The 17,628-nt window shown below is 53.7% G+C and overlaps 1 protein-coding gene and 2 long non-coding RNA genes across 4 annotated transcripts in view; 2 read left to right on the forward strand and 1 right to left on the reverse strand.

Moving 5' to 3' along the window:
* The window catches only part of LOC109494361, a 20,775-nt gene extending 16,690 nt beyond the window's left edge, over positions 1 to 4,085 (forward strand). The window contains exons 2-3 of the long non-coding RNA XR_002149204.3: positions 2,273 to 3,577; positions 3,944 to 4,085. This is a non-coding gene — a long non-coding RNA (uncharacterized LOC109494361). The remainder of the gene's footprint in view (positions 1 to 2,272; positions 3,578 to 3,943) is intronic.
* The window catches only part of LOC102900254, a 15,900-nt gene extending 8,371 nt beyond the window's left edge, over positions 1 to 7,529 (reverse strand). For both annotated transcript variants that reach the window (XR_441887.4, XR_006589901.1), the window contains exons 1-4: positions 5,004 to 7,529; positions 3,650 to 4,002; positions 3,300 to 3,363; positions 2,250 to 2,956 (exon numbers count right to left, since the gene is read on the reverse strand). This is a non-coding gene — a long non-coding RNA (uncharacterized LOC102900254). The remainder of the gene's footprint in view (positions 1 to 2,249; positions 2,957 to 3,299; positions 3,364 to 3,649; positions 4,003 to 5,003) is intronic.
* Positions 4,231 to 16,559, forward strand: IGFBP4 (insulin like growth factor binding protein 4). Its single transcript, XM_003996921.5, has 4 exons — positions 4,231 to 4,849; positions 12,287 to 12,444; positions 13,201 to 13,335; positions 15,308 to 16,559. Exons 1-4 carry the CDS (start codon positions 4,501 to 4,503, stop codon positions 15,440 to 15,442), a joined length of 777 nt encoding a protein of 258 aa, XP_003996970.3. The 5' UTR covers positions 4,231 to 4,500; the 3' UTR covers positions 15,443 to 16,559.
* Positions 16,560 to 17,628: the final 1,069 nt, after the last annotated feature.

A 17,628-nucleotide genomic window follows, 5' to 3' on the forward strand; every position in this document is an offset into this window, starting at 1 on the left:
TTGAGTAAGTTACATACCTTTCTGTGCTTTAGTTTCCCTTCCCTATCTTAACAGGGGGATAATGATAACTCCCACTTCATGAGATTGTTGTGAACTACATGAGGGAAGCACTTAGAACCATATGGCTCGTGTTAAGTGTTAGCTTTCATTATTATGTGTATTTTTTAAAAAGTTTTTTTAAAATTTATTATTTATTTTTGAGCAAGATAGAGTGTGAGCAGGGGAGGGGCAGAGAGAGAAGGAGAATCTCCCTCAGGGGATCTTCTGTCAGCGCAGAGCCCAACATGGGGCTTGAACTCATGAAACTGAGATTATGACTTGAGCTGAAATCAAGAGTCAGATGCCTAATCAACTGAGTCACCCAGGCACCCCTATTATGAGTACTTAAATTTTTTTTGAGAGAGGGAGGGGGGTGGGAATATGAGAGAATGCATGCGAGCAGGGGAGGGGCAGAAAAAGAGGGAGGGGGAGAATCTTAAGTATCCATGCTCAGTGCTCAGCACAGACACTCAGGACTCAATGACCTTGAGATCACAACCTGAGCGGAAATCGAGTTGGATATTTAACCAACTGAGCCACCCAGGCGCCTCGTATTATATGTATTTTGTCTACTGCGTCAGATACTCTCTAGAACAAGCTCATGAGGTTGGGGTTTCCCTGAGGGCAGGACTATCAATTCTCGAAGAAGCCAGCCTGAACCCAGTAGAAGTTTGCAACTGAACTAACAAGAGAGCTAATGAGACTCTAAGCAACAAGCCAGGAAGGGTATGGGCTGGGAGAAGTGGGCAGGGAGTGGGAATTTTTCTCACTCTTCCATCAGGAGCATCTTCCTGGTGCCCTGGGTGTCTAGAAGCTTAGGGACAGAGAAGGATGCTGAGGGGGAGGCATAGGTTGTTTTTTTCTCTCTCTCTCTTTTTTTAAAGTTTATCTTATCTTTTAGAATCCAGTGTAGGGCTGGAACTCACAACCCTGAGATCAAGAGTCGCATGCTCTTCTGACTGAGCCAGCCAGGCGCCCCACAGTGGTTCTTTTTCTGGTAGAGCCCTGGGCGCCCACTCCTTGGGTTCCAAAGCCCTTTCTTGGCCGTTATCTCGTTTTCTCTTGCAACCCATCCTGTGGGGTAAGCCCAATTATCTCTCTTTCTTTCTTTCCTTTTAAAATAGAGGATGAGGGGCGCCTGGGTGGCTCAGTCGGTTAAGTGCCTGACTTTAGCTCAGGTCATGATCTCATGGTTCGTGAGTTCGATCCCCACATCAGGCTCTGCGCTGATGGTGTGGAGCCTGCATTGGATTCTCTGTCTCCCGCTTTCTCTCTGCCCCTCCCCTGTTTGTGCTTTGTCAAAAATAAATAAACATTAAAATAAAAAGAGGATGAAAATGACCCTTCAAGACCTTAAGTGTGTCCAAGGTCACACAGCTCTTCAGTGGCTGTGCTGCAGTTTGAACCCAGGTCCTCTGACTCCAAATCCTATGCCCTTTATGTAGCCTCTCCCAGACACCAGCAAGCCGTGGGAGGCAGGGGGGAGACACTAAACCCAGTCCTCTGAGAACCTCCAGTCTGCCTGGGGAAACACAGGCCCTGCCTCCAGAAGAAGGAGAGGAAGAAGCAAACACACAGTGCTCACTGTATGCTGGGCAATTTGCACAAGCCTCTGTTTCTGTCTGTCCCCTCCCCATCCTTCTTTCTTTCTTATCACAAAGCCCTATTTTCCAGGTAAGGACAGTGAAGCTCAGAGTAACTTTTTTCAGGTTCCCCAATAAGTCCAGTGGCAAAGCCGGGATTAGAATCCAGGCCGGCCTGATGCTCTTTCCCCTAGCATGGAAGATGGTTGGCTCAAGAGTAACCTTCTCCATGAAGTCTTTCCAGATGTAGAACTGACCACTTGTGTGTCTGGGTCCCCACAGCACCCCATGTGGATGTCTCCCAGGGCACCTGTACACTTCTTAGACTCATTTAATTTGTATGCCTGTCTCCCCTCACTAGGCAGTGAGCTCCTTGTGGGCAGGGAGTGATCTCAGCCAGCTCTGGGTCCTCGAATGTAGCACAAAGCCTGTGCACAGTGTCCAGTAAATATGTGCTGCATGAATGGTGGGGAGGTGCTTCGATGATCTACTTATGTCTATTTTCCTGCCTCTTTGGAATTATCTCAGACACTGATGTTTGGCGGTGGGGGTGGTGAACACCAGTGGATGGATAGGGGTCTGGGCACCTGTCTTACCTGGAAGCCTTTCTGGATTTCCCATACTCACCTGCACTCATGCTTCACTTCCAGGTCCTTCTCTTGGCTTCAGTCCAGCCTCTCCTGCAACTCCTTCCTCCATGTCCCAGCACCTTTAGCTCTCTCAGGTTTGCTGTCAAGGGGGCAAGTCTGGCTTTGGGGTTGGAACCCATCCTTTCAGTTCCCATTTTATTCCCACAAGCGCTTCAAGAGGCAGAATAGGTGGAGATGATGTACCTCCATTTTATAGTTAGGGACAATTCCAGCTCTAAGGGGTGGTGTCCAAGTTCATACAATACGTTGGCGCCTCAGTGATGATGGAGGGGGATAGAGCTAGGGGAAGTTTTCTGAATCAGGTGCAGGCTGGGCTTCCCCCGGGGACGTAAAGAGCCTGGCTCTGTTTGCCCTTATCCAAGACAGAAAAGACCCCAGTTTGTCTGTGAGATAGCAGGGAGAGAATCCCAGAATCTTGTCCCCGGGCCCTCCCGCCCCCCACCCCGTCAGAACTCTCCAGATCTTCTGCAGTCTTGATAGTTGCCAGTAGGTGCCGTCAGTTTGCAACTTTTATGTTCTGTCCCTACAAGTTCAGCTTCCAGCCCCTCTCTTCTTCCTATCACCTGGACAGTTTACACTTGGAGAAAGTGGAAGGGGGCCTACTTGCTGGGAGACTGAAAGATCGCTGTCCTGGGAGTCTGGAAGATGGTCTCTGATCTGTACTTTGGCTTGGCTGCCTTGTAGCTTTATAGGCCAAGCCAAAAAAAAAAAAAAAACAAAAACCCATGGTAGGTCACCTATTATGTCCTGACAGGCACCCTTACCCCTCAGGCATCCTGAAACCAGCTCCAGGACAGCAGAAAGCTTTGTGGGGGAGGATAGATGAGTACCTAGGGAACTGGGGAACAGAGAGAGAACCCAGGAGACAGGTCCCTACTCAAATGTTACTGTAGGGTCCCTCCCAATCCCAGCAGGACTGAGGCGAGCGTGGGGGAAACAGGCACCAGCAGGATCTCACAGAGGACCTAGCCAGCCCCTACCTAGCCCAAATAGCAAAGCTGGTCGAATTAGGAAAAGACACCCCTACCTGGAAATGCTTGTCTGCCACCTGCTGGAAAACTGTCATAACAGCTACACAAATCTACAAGGGGCTAGGAGAGAAATAGGAGTTGTGCGATGCACAATTTGCACAACGACAGTGGCAATCTCCCTGGTCAATCTTCCTCTGGGGAGGGAGTCGGGCAGTGAAAACAAGCATCCAGGAAGGAAGAAGGGGCTTAGCACCTCCTTCCCCAGGAGTTCGGTTGATACAGTTCTCTGGAAGGCAGAGTGGACCAGGGCCCAGATGAGCCCTGGGGAAATAGGGTGTGTGTGGGGCGGGGGGGGGGGGGGGGGGGGGGGAAGCTGGAAGGACAAGTGGGAAGAAAGTCTACTAACTTCTTAGGGCCATCAGGCTCTTCTGGGTCCCTCGTTGGGTGCTTGCTGCCCTTTCCCCACTTCGCTCGACTAGGTCTCCAGTGGTTGGGACTGGAAGCGCTAGGGTGGGGTGGAAAGGGCTCTGGTCAGGGAGACCGAATCCGCGGAGCCGGGAGTCCAGGCGAGGAGGTCGGGTTCTCAGTGGGGGGGACTGCAGCCGCCTGGGGGGTGGGTAGGGGAGGAATCCTCCAAGGTCGGGGAATGGGGCCAAAGAGCAGCCCCCTTGCGTCTCCTCTTCTCTCTCTCCCCTCCCAGGCTCGGGTTCAGAGGCGCTCTCGGCGCCTGCCACGGCTTCCAAACTGCGCCGCTTCCTTCTGCGGCAGAAAAGGACTTTCAGATGTTGTAGCGGCGGCGGCGGCAGCGGCGGCGGCAGCGACTCAGGACAGCGCCCCCTCCCCCTAACGGCCGCCTCTCCCTCTCCCCCCCGGCGCCCCCGCTCCCCCACCTCTGGGAAGGCGCTGGGGGTGTGGCCAGGGGCCGGTATAAAGTCCGGGGGAGCCGGTCCCGGGCAGCCGCTCAGCCCCCTGCCCCCCCCCCCCTGCCGCCCGCCGCCCGCCGCCCGCCGCCCGCCGCCTGGGCCGGGCCGAGGATGCGGCGCAGCGCCTCGGCGGCCAGGCTCGCTCCCCTCCAGCCCGCTTGCTAACTTCCCTAGCTCCGTCCCTGTCCGCCCGCGGGGCCGCCCCGTCTCCCCGCGCCCTCCGGGTCGGGTCCTCCAGGCGCGCCGGGCGCTGTCGCCCCGTGTCCCTGCTGCCAGTCTGCGCGCCCGTTCTTCCCTCCCACGCCCCGCGCCCGCGCCCCGTCCTAGCCCGGTCATGCTGCCCCTCTGCCTCGTGGCCGCGCTGCTGCTGGCCGCCGGGCCCGGGCCGAGCCTTGGCGACGAAGCCATCCACTGCCCGCCCTGCTCCGAGGAGAAGCTGGCGCGCTGCCGCCCCCCCGTGGGCTGCGAGGAGCTGGTGCGGGAGCCGGGCTGCGGCTGTTGCGCCACTTGCGCCCTGGGCAAGGGGATGCCCTGCGGGGTGTATACCCCCCGCTGCGGCTCGGGCCTGCGCTGCTACCCGCCCCGGGGTGTGGAGAAGCCCCTGCACACGCTGATGCACGGGCAAGGCGTGTGCATGGAGCTGGCGGAGATCGAGGCCATCCAGGAAAGCCTGCAGCCCTCTGGTAAGGTGCCCCTGCCCTTGCATGCCCTCCTCGGTGTGCTCCGCTCCTAGAAGCCCTTTCCCCATTCGGGCTGGCCTGGAAAGCCCTTGAAAATCTCCAGTGAGTTAAGAAGGCGGGTACCTGGCAGGGCTGGGCTGGCATAGGACAGGCTCACCTAAGGAAACTGCTGTTGAGTCCCTAGCAGGCTGTCGCCCCCAGCAAAGAAGACTCTGTCCCAGCCCTTCATCTCCAACCTCCTCAAGGGTGCCTATTTGGGAGGAGAGGTCTCAATGGTTGTCCCAGCGGCTGGGGTAACAGTGGAACATTATGTGACTCGGTCCAGCCACCCAGCCTGCAAGTGAGCGGCCTAGGGCCAGATAACTAGAGGATGGGTTGGGTGGTGGTGGTGGTGGCTTTCTGTTCCTGATCCAGGGACTTCCCTCATCCTGGCCACAGGTGAAAGCCCAGGGGTCTAAGAAGCCAGGGCGTGGCCTTTTGACATCCAGGTGGGGTGGAGTGGGACATCCAAATTAGAGGGGCTTTGGTGGTGAGGGGCATCAGAGCTGCCCCTCCCTAACGCCCCTGGGCAGCTCACCTTGCTGTTTGAGAGGTATTGGGAAGACAGAGGTCTCTCTGCCAGGCCTGGGCACCTCATCTTGCTCTGGTACACAGGCACCCCGTTCCTCTCTCCTGGCAGGTGTCGTCTGAGGTAGCAGAAGAGAAGCGAGTCTTGGCTCCCAGCCGAGAGCTGTAGAAACCTAACGGTGTGGGATAGGGAGTAGAGAGAAGGGAGAGGGAGGGTGGGGGGGGGGGCGGGGAGGAAGAGCGGGAGAGAGAGAGAGAGGGAGAGAGGTTTAGAGGGCCCTTTGCCCTAAACTCATTCTTACACTTTCTCCTTTTCCGTTTCTTAGTGAGCCTCTCTCAGTTTCTCCTTATAATCGTTCTCAGTCTTTCCTTCTCTCTTATTCTTTTGTTATCTCCCGCTCTGTCTCTGTCTCTAGTTTCACGACCAACATTCCCGAGTTCTCCTTTCCTCAATGACTTCCGCCTGTTATCAGTTTCTCTTTCTCGGTCTTGCTCCCTTTCTGCTTCTCTTTGTCCTCCGCCCCTTTCTGTTGCTTTCTCTCCGTGTCTCTGTCACTGTTTCTCTTTCTTTGTTCCTGCCTTTCTCTGTTACTTTTGGAATCTCTCTCTCTCTGTCTGCCTTTCTGTATTTCTGCCTCTGTTTCTGGTTCCCTCTCTGACTGATTTGTTCTCCCTCTGCCTCTGTCTGTGTCTGTCTCTTTTCCTGGTGCTTGAAGCTTCCATTGTTGCAGTCCGGATGCTGGGACTCCGGCCCCAAGCTTCCTGCCCTGGGTCCCAGACCGCTCCACTTCCTCAATCCTCTGCAGCTTGTTAGCGGAGGAAAGCAGGATGCAGGGAAAACAGGAAGGAGGTGGACCCCAGGGGTCTGGGCCTCAGGCCTCTCTGCCCTTCCTGTCCCTAGGCAGTGAGAGATGGGTCAGCAGAAAACATACTAGGAGAAATGCCAGCCTGGCACCCGGCACATCTGGGAAGCGGGGGTGGGGTGGGGGGATGTCCTGAGGGAGTAAGGCACTGATCCTGGGGCACAGATGCCGGTGCCAGTGGGAGAGGAGGGGTACTCGTACCAGACCAGATTGTGAGTGAGGGCTGAGCTCCTGGGCTCTCTGAGTATAATGGGATCTCTTTCCCTTTCTGTCTGCATCCTCCACTGGCCAGTGGATATGTACCAGATTAGGATGGCTGGTAGCCTCCTCTTCTCTCGCTGACTTGAACATGGGGCAGAAGAGCCCTCAGATGGTCTTGAGCACCCCTTCCCCCCTGGCCGGGTAGGAGCTCCCTATCCTGTAGTGGAGGAAAATCTAATCCCATTGGGATAGGGGCTCTGGGGGAAATGGTATGAAGTGTGTGATTGTCCTGTGGACATCATGCAAATCGGCCTTTACATCCGGTTGGGATTACAGGTCCCAGGTCTCTAATGCCCTCCCCCCACCCCCCACCCTCCTTGCCTGTCCTCCACCCATGCAGGGGATGCAGAGATCTGGAGAGGGGAAAGGGCAATCCTGGAGGACCCTGGGGAATCTAGGTACCGACTTGGCAAGCTGTGTCCATGCCTCCTAATCATCACAGAAGGACCCCCTGCACCATGTGAAAGGCGCCCCCTAGAGTTGTGCAACAGCCCTGCAGGGTCTCTGGTGAGAAAAGATGGCCAGAGCTTGGGACTGATCCTCACTATTCTCTCTAGCCTTCCACTGTCAATAGGCCACTATCCCTCCTACGTCCCAAGGCTTGGGCCTTCTTGCCTTGGGAATAGTTCGGCAGAGGGCATCAGGCCCCTCTTTCTGCCTTTTCCTCTTGGGGCTAAGCTTCGGCAGGTGACTGGGGGAGGGCAGCCACTTGGCATACCCCTTCCCTTGGCCTGCTATGCCCAGCTGCCTAGTATTTGCCCCAGGAGCGGGTCTCCTCCTTCCATTTTAAGCCTCTACCCCCCTAAGCTCCCCATAGCCCTCCTGTCTCAGCTTTCCGAGCCAGAAAAGGTTGTGGATTAACACTGCTCAGGCCCCCAGAGGTGGGGGCGGGGTGGGACGTGTGCGTCAGAGGTCCACAATTCTGCATCAGTGTACTGACCCTTGACTCATGGAATCTGGGGGAGTGGACAGTGGGAAGATCAGCGTTTGGACTGGGGAGCTCCTAAACTGTGCTCTTGGGTCCCTCTGGGACAGGGTTAGGGAACAGACAGACTGGGTTAATTTTTAGTCAACGCAGCAAATATTGTCCCCTTTACTTCAATACTGGGAATCCAGTCATGTCATGGGAACAGGGCCTTCCCAGAAATTCTGTGCCTTGGGGGAGGTGGGAGGAGGAGCATGGCTGCTTAACATTTTTTCTTTAGTATTGGCAAAGCCGGAATTATTGGTGCCTCGGGTATCAGGAGTCTTTCCATTTAAAGACATAGAGCTGCAGGGATAAGTCTGTCCTCCTTCGCCCCCACCCAGTCTACTGCATTTCCTCATCTGTAAAATGGAGGTGACACAGGACTTGCCTCACAGGCTTGGGGTGTCTGGCATGGCGTAAGAGCTCAGTCAATTGGAGCCATGCTGAGGGTGGTAATGAATAAGAGGCTGAGAGGGTTTCGGTTGACGCTTAGATCCTTCTCTGATGCTGGGGCTTTGGGGCACAGTAGGGCAAGTGAGCAAAGTAGGGGAGCATTCAGAGGAGTTGAGAGGGGTAGGGAGGAACTTCGGTGCTTTTTGCTGCCGTGAACATGGGAAGGATGGGCCCGCTTTCCTTCAGTCTGAGGCTGGCAGCTGGCACAGCGGTGAGGGGATGCCCCGAGGGCCAGACCTCGAAGAAAGGGCGGGGTACTTGGCATGGGTGATCTTGGCTTCTCTAGCCAGAGTCCAGGGGGAAGGAAAAGGCCTTTGTTGCAGGGCAGGTGATCCTCCAAATTGTGGCTGAAACACCGGTGTCGGGGTGACTGGGCCCACCCACCTCACAGCCTCACCCTGGGTGTCTTGAAGGGGACGTGGCTGGAATTGAGGAGGAATCAGGGGGATGAAACCAGGCTGCCAGAAAGAGGAAATCCTGTAGCTTTGACCATGAACTTTTCAGCCAGTGGTGCCAAAGCTGTGAAGTCTTTCCTCTCTCTGGGCTCCTTCAGTTGCTGGAGCGAAGACCAAGGTTTCCCCTGTGGCTGAGTGTTGTTGGCTTGGCTCCAAGCAGGGGCTGGAGGAGATGACCTGGCCTACCTTGGAAGTCCCGCCTCCTAAATAAGCCTCCGGAGGTCAGATGGTCAAATCTTTTGGGGCAGGGGCGGCTAGGTCTGACTCTGGCTCCTGCTCAGAGGGGATCCCACAGGGATTGGGGTTTTTCCGGAGGGCCCCACCTGGGTGAGCAGTACCAGCTGGCTGGATTTCCTGAGTAAGCTGGGAAGTAGCAACTATGTAACCGGCTTTGGAGATGGGAAGGTTAACATTTTCAGAGACCCAAGGCTACGACCCTCACCCTCCCAAACCTAGTGCCTAGGGCTGGATCCTGGGGTCGATCCTCAGTATGCCTATTAAGCAAGGCTGGGCAAGGAAAAGTTACAGATTAAGTGGAAAGTCAACAGGCTATGGTGCAGGCAACGTGCCCTGCCCCGGGTCTGTGTCTGCCCAGGGCAGGGTCAGAGTGCCCGAGTGCATGTGGGGGTGCACGTGTGGACCCGTGTGTGCCTGGACACGTGACTGTTTGTATATGCTTGTGGTTCTTAAGTCCTGACCTGTCTGTGTCTGAGTGGGCAGCTACGGATAAACGGTGTGTCCCTATGAGATTAAGGAAGCAACTACTCTCCCTATCTGGTGTGTTCTTCTCTGAGCTTAGACACAAGCTGGGGACAGACCCAGACCAGACCTGGCAGAGCAGCTGGGAGTTGGCATGGTGGTGTTAATGAAGGATTGATCTCCTCTGTGGAGTGCCCTTTTGGTGGGGAGAAGTAGTCTGGCCTCAGGCGAGAGGGGTCCAAGTATGGCACTGATGAATCTCTGGACTCAAGTCTGGGTGTTCTGGAGACTTCTAGGGCTCTTCAGTTCTTCAAAAAAAGAAAAAAAGAAGCTTGCCTAACAACAACAAAAAAGTGGGGAAGCCAAGGAGAGGGAGTCCAGGCACGCTGCCTGCTTGGCTTTCTCCAGATAATCCCCCTCAGTGTGGCATGGGGCCCTACCCACACAAGAGCATACACTACGCTTCCAGCCTTGCCCTATGGCCTGCGCGGCCCCAGGTTTCAGTGAGCGGACCCAGTTGTCCTCCTTAGAGATACCTCCTAAGGGAAGGGATAAACATTCCATATATCCATTAGCACTCCCCCGAGTGTTAGTCATTTGTGAACTTCAACTTGTAGAGACTCAACATTGGAACGCCGAGTTGCAGTTACATTTCTACTCCAGATCTCACTTTGTTCTTGAGGCCTTTATCACTCTGATGTGCCACACTTCCAGGGGTGGGGGGCGGGGGAGGCTCTCTACTTCCACTTGCTAGAAAACTCTTCCTTACTTCTCGAACCTAAGAACATTCTGCTTGCCTACCAAGAGGAACAAGTGTCACTGTGCAAAGTAGTGCTTCCCTTTATAGTCATGAAAAGAAAGCAAACGCAAAGAAAAGACAAAACCCTTTTTCAGGTTCCAAGGGTGCCCCTCGGGTTAGCATTATGGGCTGTGGCAATTGAGTCCTTGTGATCCCTTCCAGCCTTTCCCGGGGAAAATGGTGTGCTTTTGTTCATGTCTTAGCTTAGCCTCTGTCGTTCCAAGATTTGGTTCTAATTTCTTTTTTCTCTTCTTTTCTTTTCTTTTCTTTTCTTTTCTTTTCTTTTCTTTTCTTTTCTTTTCTTTTCTCTTTTTCTTCCTTTCCTTTCCTTTCCTTTCCTTTCCTTTCCTTTCCTTTTTATAAAGTGTTTATTTATTTATTTTTAAAGAGAGAGAGAGTGAGCATGAGCGGGGGAGGGCAGAGAGACACAAGGAGAGAGAGAATCCCAAGCTATGCGATGACAGCACAGAGCCCAACATGGGGCTTGATCCCACGAACCATGAGATCATGACCTAGATCAAAATCAAGAGTTGATGCTCAACCAACTGAGACACCCCGGGTGCCCGTGGCTCTAATTCTTTTAGATCTTCCATTTCCTCTTTCACTCCAATACCCACTTCCAGACTATAGCTCTGAAACACTGTGGCCCCATCCAAAAGGCTTGTGACTTTGTGCAAGGTGGATGCAGGGGCAGGGTCACTGGCCAGCCTGGGCCAGAAAGGTTCCTTGGGAGAGCCTGGATCCTGGACCTTTTCTCTGGTTCTCACCGAGGGTTTGGGGTCTATCTGCTTATGGCCCCCTTGACAATCCTGGTCTTCTGAAATGTACCCGCATCTCTTGCTACCCACATCACTGGGAGGTCTTTTCCCCTTGGTTGACCCTTAAGAACTTGATGTTGTCTCTGAGACTGGAGTCCCCTCCGGACTATCCTTCTTGGGATGTTGAATATGCAAAAGGATAGATCTATCTATAGCTCTATTTATTCCTTACCTTTGATTCTTCTTTCTAAACCAGCCCTCCACCCGTGACAAAACCTTCTTCCCATCCTTGGTGACTCAATTTTATAAATAACCTTTGGTATGGAATCTTGACAAAGCCTTTCTGAGAGTCTTGATTCCTCGTTTCCTGGTTTCCCTTTATCTACCTACTTCCCCCCACCCCACACCCCCAGAACTAGGAGAACAAAAAGAGAACTAACCCCCCAACTAACTTTGGCTAGGCGGAAAAATACCATTTGACCCAGAGGCAGCTCTGGGACTGCTGCCATGCGTGGAGGAACCTGCTAACTCCTCAGGAAAAAAAAAATCCTGACGCAAACCAGATGTAACCTTCTGTCTGGCTGCCAACATCTGGAATGCTGGCAGGGGCTTTGCACTCAGGCCGGCAGTGAGCTGCCAAGCCCAAGCGTTTCAGAGGTGGCTCTGAGCTGCAGAGAGGACTTGCAACCTCTTTCTCCAGTTCAGGCCTGTATTCCAGTTTTGGCTGCCTGCAGGGTGGAGTGGTGGTTACAGTTCTGGGACTTCTGGCTCAGGTTATTCTTGAGTTCAGGTAGAGTCTTCAGGAGATCCCAGGGAGAGTGTGTGGGTCCAGCCTCACCAACTCCTATCTCCAGATTCGCCAGTGCCCTGCCTCTGGGCCATAGTTGTGGACTTTCGGTGGGGTCTAAAGTCCAAGGATGGGAGATGTCGAGGTGGGGGACTGAAGTGATGTGTGAGGATGTTTTGGGTCCTGCGGCCACACAGTGTGTTGCACACACATGCGTGTGGGTGCACACTTTCTCATGCAGGCAGGCGGACACACCCACTCCCGCTTCTTCTTCCCTGTCTAGCCAATGGGGAGAGCCCTTTGGGCCAGATTTCTCATCACTCATGGAAACTCTGAGTTTGGCCATTTGGAAGAGGGGCGGCAGAGCCAACAGATCGGGGGATCCCCTGGCTGGCTCAGCCAGATGCTGAAAAGACCAGGAAAGGAGACAGGAAGAGAGAGCAGACGGAGAGGGGGATGGTAGGAGGAGCTGAATGGAGGGGGGTACGAGATCCAAGGGGGAGGCCCCTGCCTGCCTTAGACCTCCCTGCAGGGCCCAGGGGACCCTCCTGCTGTCTGCGCAGCTGCAGCTGGTGACTCATCTGAGGGCTGGACTGGGTGGGGTGAGGGACAAGTCAAGGATGTTAAGAAGATTTTCTCCTCAGGAATCCAGGAGAGCAGGGAGGAGACAGGGGTGTTGTTTTCAACCCCCTCCCCCCAGCCCAGGGTCCCCCACCCTTTCTCAGAGCCAGGCTGGAGAATCCCCTAGAAGAAAGCAGGTGGGAGGCTGGGTTGGTGTTCTGCCCTGTCCTTTCCCTGTGCTGACCTCTCTCCATCTCGGCCTGACTGCAGACAAGGATGAGGGTGACCACCCGAACAACAGCTTCAGTCCCTGCAGTGCGCATGACCGCAGGTGCCTGCAGAAGCACTTAGCCAAAATTCGAGACCGCAGCACCAGCGGGGGCAAGATGAAGGTCATCGGGGTGCCCCGGGAGGAAGCTCGGCCCGTGGTGAGGACCTCAGCCCTACAAATGCGCGTGTGCACAGGCACACACACGCCACCACCACCACCACTGGATCTGGACTATGGTCATTCAGAAACATTCTTTGGATGCCTACTGTGTGCAAGATGCACCTAGTATGCGTCATCAGGACCAAATCCTCATTTCATTCCTTGAAATTCCTTTCCTGGTCATCAGTTATATACCTTGATGCAGTTGAAGTAATTTTTAAGTACTGAAATACTTTTGTACTAGTTTGTAAATAGCGGTTGCCCCAAGCCTCCTGGTGTTTCTTAGCCCTTCTCTTGGACTCGCCACCCAGGCCTTTTCAGTAACTCAAGGGCTAATGCTGGCCACAGCAGGGGGCCTGCCGACCTTGCTCCAGGGTCTGGTTACTGTCCTTCCTGATGGGGGGTTCCCAGTGGATCCTTGCCTAGGTCTTACAAGTCATTAATGATATGATGTCAACTATCCCTCCTGCTTAGAAATCAGCCCCTTCCCAACCATCTCCATAGGGTTCCACAACCTCTTTCCCCACAAAGTCCTTTCCATTCACAGTCCTCCTTTTTGGAAGCTCTTTGGCTCAAGATCCTCTCTTCAGTGTCCTTCTGCCCTGCCCACCGGTGTCCCCTGAACCCATTGGGCCCTGCCCAGTCTCTGGGCCTTGAGCCTCCTTTCAGGTCCTTCAGTTGTGAGCTGACCTCCAGCCTTGGTCTTCCTGCCTCTCTCCCTTCTGCTAAGCTGTTCCATCCTCCCTTCCTCCAGCCCCAAGGCTCCTGCCAGAGTGAGCTGCACCGGGCCCTGGAGCGGCTGGCCGCCTCGCAGAGCCGCACCCACGAAGACCTCTACATCATCCCCATCCCCAACTGCGACCGAAATGGCAACTTCCACCCCAAGCAGGTGGGTCTTCATCACTGCTGGCTCGGTCCTGACCTGAGTTCCTGGGGGCATTCCTGGTCTCGCCACAGGAGATCCTGGTCCAGGATGGAGATCTCAGGGAGGGGAAGACCTCCCAACCCAAACCTAACCCCTTGGGCCCTCCCTCAGCCTCCTGAGCCTCAGCTTCTTTTGCCCACCACACTCATTTGGGAAGTGAGGAAACTGAGGCCCGAAGTCTCAGAGTGAGTTAATGGCAGACCAGCTATCCTGCTTCCCCATCCAGGGCTATTTCCATCACCTCCGGATTCACCATTTAGCACTCCTGCCAATGTCTACCTCCCAACACACTCTCATTCTCCCTGCTCCATCCTATGAGTAGTTCTCCTTTGTCATAGAATGTCTTAGGTTTCATCTTGGAATGGAGGGGCTCGGTCAGGAAGGGTTAAGGAGGAAAATCAGCCTGCCCCTTCCCCCAGGCTGAGTAACGAAACCACCTGGGGTATAGCCAGATCTGGGGACAGGAGCTTTGGATGGAAACAGAGGAAGAAGGGGGACAGGAGAGAAAACACGAATGCAGAAACCTCCATATTGCCTCATGCCCTTGGAACACGGGTTCCTCTGATAAGCCCTCAGGAGACTAGGATGTTCAGCAAGGTTGGCCTGCCTCAGCCCCATCTCTGACACATGAGAGGTGGGCTTACTTGGGAGGGTGGCATATCTGGGCAGAGCAGCGGGGTGCCTTGTGCTGGGTGTAGCCTGGGGAATCCTGGCTGGGGTCTTCTTCAGCTCTTTGTGGGCACAAACACATGCATTCTCCCACTCTGTGCTCTATAGACAAATCCGCAAAATGGGTTGCCACTTTGAGGCCTAGACAGGAGGAGAAGGGCTGCCTCCAGGTCTGCAAATCCGAGGCTGGCATGAGGAGGGTATGGGGTGGTGTGCAGTGAGTGGACGACCAGAAAGGGCTCCAGAAACCAGTGCCAAACCTGTCTGCAAGCTTTATCCCAATATAAACTTTATCCTTGTCCCAATTTTTAAAAACTGTTTTCCCTAATTAAAAAAAATGAATAGACTTTATTTTCTAGAGCACTTTTAGGCTTATAGAAAAATCGAGCAGGAAGTACATTGTTCTCATCTACCCCCCCCCACCCCCCGCCAGTTTTCCCTGTTAACATCTTGTATTAGTGTGGTATATATGTTATCACAGATTAAGGAGCTAATATTGACACATTATTATTATTATTATTATTTTAACATTTATTTATTTTGAGAGAGTGTGTGTGTGTGAGTGGGGGAAGGCAGAGAATCCCAAGCTCTGCACTGACAGCATGGAGTCTGACTCTGGGCTGGATCCCATGAACAGTGAGATCATGACCTGAGTCGAAATCAAGAGTTGGATGCTTAACTGACTGAGCCACCCAGATGCCCCCATTATTATTATTATTATTTTTAAATTTATTCATTTGTTTTGAGAGGGGGGAGGGGCAGAGAGAGAGAGAGAGAGAGAGAGAATCCCAAGCAGACTCTGAGAGGCGGGCTTGATGTGGGGCGCGAACTCACAACCATGAGATCATGACCTAAGCTGAAATCAAAAGTTGGACGCTCAACTGACTGAGCCACCCAGGAGTCCCTAGTGTTGATACATTTATTAACTAAAGTCCATAGTTTACATTAGAGTTCATTCTTTGTGTTAATTCAGTTCTATATGTTTTCTTCCCCCAATTTTTATCCCACTGAAAGTTCTGACACTTGACCCTTTATCTCTAGACCAGTGCTGACCTCTGAGACGACCTTCACTTCTTGGCCAAGTTCTCTCTACTTGACCTTTCCTTCTTGGCCAAGATCTCTTTATGCCATGGGCTCAGAGGGTCCACGATCATGAAAGAGCCTCTGCCGTTACAGGCCATCTTGGATCAACTGTCTGACTTGAGGGCTGGGCTGGGGTTGAGGCAGGCTGCCTGGGAACTGACTTCTCCCACCCTTGTCTTGACAGTGTCACCCGGCCTTAGATGGGCAGCGCGGCAAGTGCTGGTGTGTGGACCGGAAGACAGGAGTGAAACTTCCAGGGGGCCTGGAACCAAAAGGGGAGCTGGACTGCCACCAGTTGGCTGACAGCTTCCGCGAGTGAGCCCTGCCAGGAGGCAGGGGGCTCAGTGCTCCCTGTCACCCCATCCCCTAGAGGCTGCAGAGCTGACCTGGAGCCTGGGTCTGAGTCCTGGCTCTGTCTCTGGCCCAGAAATTTCCCTTTATGTGTGTATGTGTGTGTGTATGGGTGTGCCCTTGGGGTGAGCCAAAGCCTAGGGGTGTCCTCTCTGGGCTTAGATAGCCTGAGAGGTCTGAGAGTGGCAATAGGGAGCCCTTGTGTTTCCAAATTGATCCTGGATTCATTCATTCATTCATTCATTCAGCCAGCCAGCCACTCATTTAAAAACATTTATTGACAACATACTACAGGCCAGCTCTAGTTTTTAGCCCTGGGGGCTCTTATTCTGACTTTCTCTGATTTGGGCATGTGAGGCTACTTCCTCTAAGCTGAGCACAAGCTTGTGGGGGAAGAGGAGTCTCATGTCCGGAATCAGAGGAGGGAGGTAGACATGTACCTTGACCATCGTTCCTTGTACCATTGTCCCTCCCCTCAATCTAGTCAGAGGGTGGAGGCTGTAAGGAAGGTGTGGGTTGGCAGATGATTCAGTGGTGAGGAGTCCCAGACCCACTCCCAAAGATCAAGCCTGCCAGGGTGCCCTTCCTCTCTTCCTTAGTTCCCTCCAGGGGGAAGGACCTATAGAGACAAGCCCAACTTTGGGTCTGGTGTGCTGTCTACTTGGTGGCCTGGCAGCCCAGACCCTGCTTTGGGGGAGGGAAGAGGGTCAGAAGAAGGCATGTGGGACAGAGGGCTGGGGAGGTGGGCCCCATCTTTGAACAGTCAGGGTGGGAGGAAAGAATGTACAATCTAACTGCATGTGCCTGATGGAGAAGAGACACACGTGCTCGGGGGTGAAGGACTTGCCCGGGGTCCTGCTTCCTCCCCTGTTTTCGTCACAGCCACAGAGTCACCAAGATGACTCTGTCCTTCTAGTGGCTCCCTGCCTGTGGCCTTGCCTCCTTCCCTATGCCTCCCTACCCTCCAGGCATTTCTGGCTTGACTGGAAGGAAGGAGACTTAGGGACCTACCAGTTGACCATGATGTCTTGTCTTTTTTTTTTTTTTTTAACAAAACAGAACAAAACAACAACAAAAAAACTAGACAATTGTGTTTGGTTGATTTATTTATAATCAGAGACAGGGGTGCGCCAGGGGTGGGAAGGCGGGGTCATCATGTAGTCCCCAGCCCTGTCCTACATGGTAAGACAACTGCAAAGAGTCGACCAGCTCATCTTCTTCCCTGCAGCCTCTTCCCAGGGGGCTTCCCTAGAGTCATGCTGTCTGTGTTCAGACTCCGGTGAGCAGAAAACGGCTTCTGAAGGAAGACAAGCAGAGACAGCCCTGTTGGACCAGAGCTATTTCTGGGATCATCTGGTGTGTGAAGCTGGGCTATTTCCTAGGGCATCAGGCAGACTGGATTTGCATCTGGATTTGATGTATTAATTTAGTGAAGGAGACATTTCCCTGAAGTTGGGGAGAGGGGGTAGACTCTCCAACGCATTCCACAGCTCTGACTGCCTAGATTCCTTAATGGGGTGGTTGTGTTGAGATTTGATTCTGCGAGGTTGGGAGTGGGGCCATCTTTGATCTTGCTGTCCTGAGCTCACCAGGCTGTGGGCTCTTGGTGCCAGACCCAGATTTTGTGCCCATGTGGTATGACTGGATTTCTGGTCGTGTCCCAATGTCCCTCTTCCCCATCTCTGTGTTCTGTGTGTGTGACACTGATCTGGGTGGGGGCCCCTTCTCGGGAGGTCATGGGCAGGGTGAAGGCCCTGTGCACCAAGTGTGCGGCACTCTGGGGGAGCCCCCTCCTGATGGGTTGTCTTCTGGGTTCCTAGCCCCTCCCCAGTTCCAGAGGCACGCCCAGGCCTTTCGATTTCATTGGCCCCTGATGAGGTGGCCCCTGTTCTATCTGTATCTTGAAACTGGGGCTGCAATCCTCCTCCCCTTAGCTCTGCCCCAGTGGCAGCATTCCGCAGCCATCTGGTCTCCCTGAGGCGCCACAGGACACTGCCAGCAGTAGGAGATAACAAAGTGACCTTGGTTCCCTGACCACCCTTCATGGAATCCCGTACTTCTTGGGCTGAGGCCAAGGCATGTTGGAGTAGCATATCAGCTTTCACTGACACGTAGACCCTTAAGTTCTAGGTCCTTAAACCAAATAAATGTAGG

Source organism: Felis catus, chromosome E1, assembly GCF_018350175.1.
Source record: "Felis catus isolate Fca126 chromosome E1, F.catus_Fca126_mat1.0, whole genome shotgun sequence".
NCBI classification, from domain to species: domain Eukaryota; kingdom Metazoa; phylum Chordata; class Mammalia; order Carnivora; family Felidae; genus Felis; species Felis catus.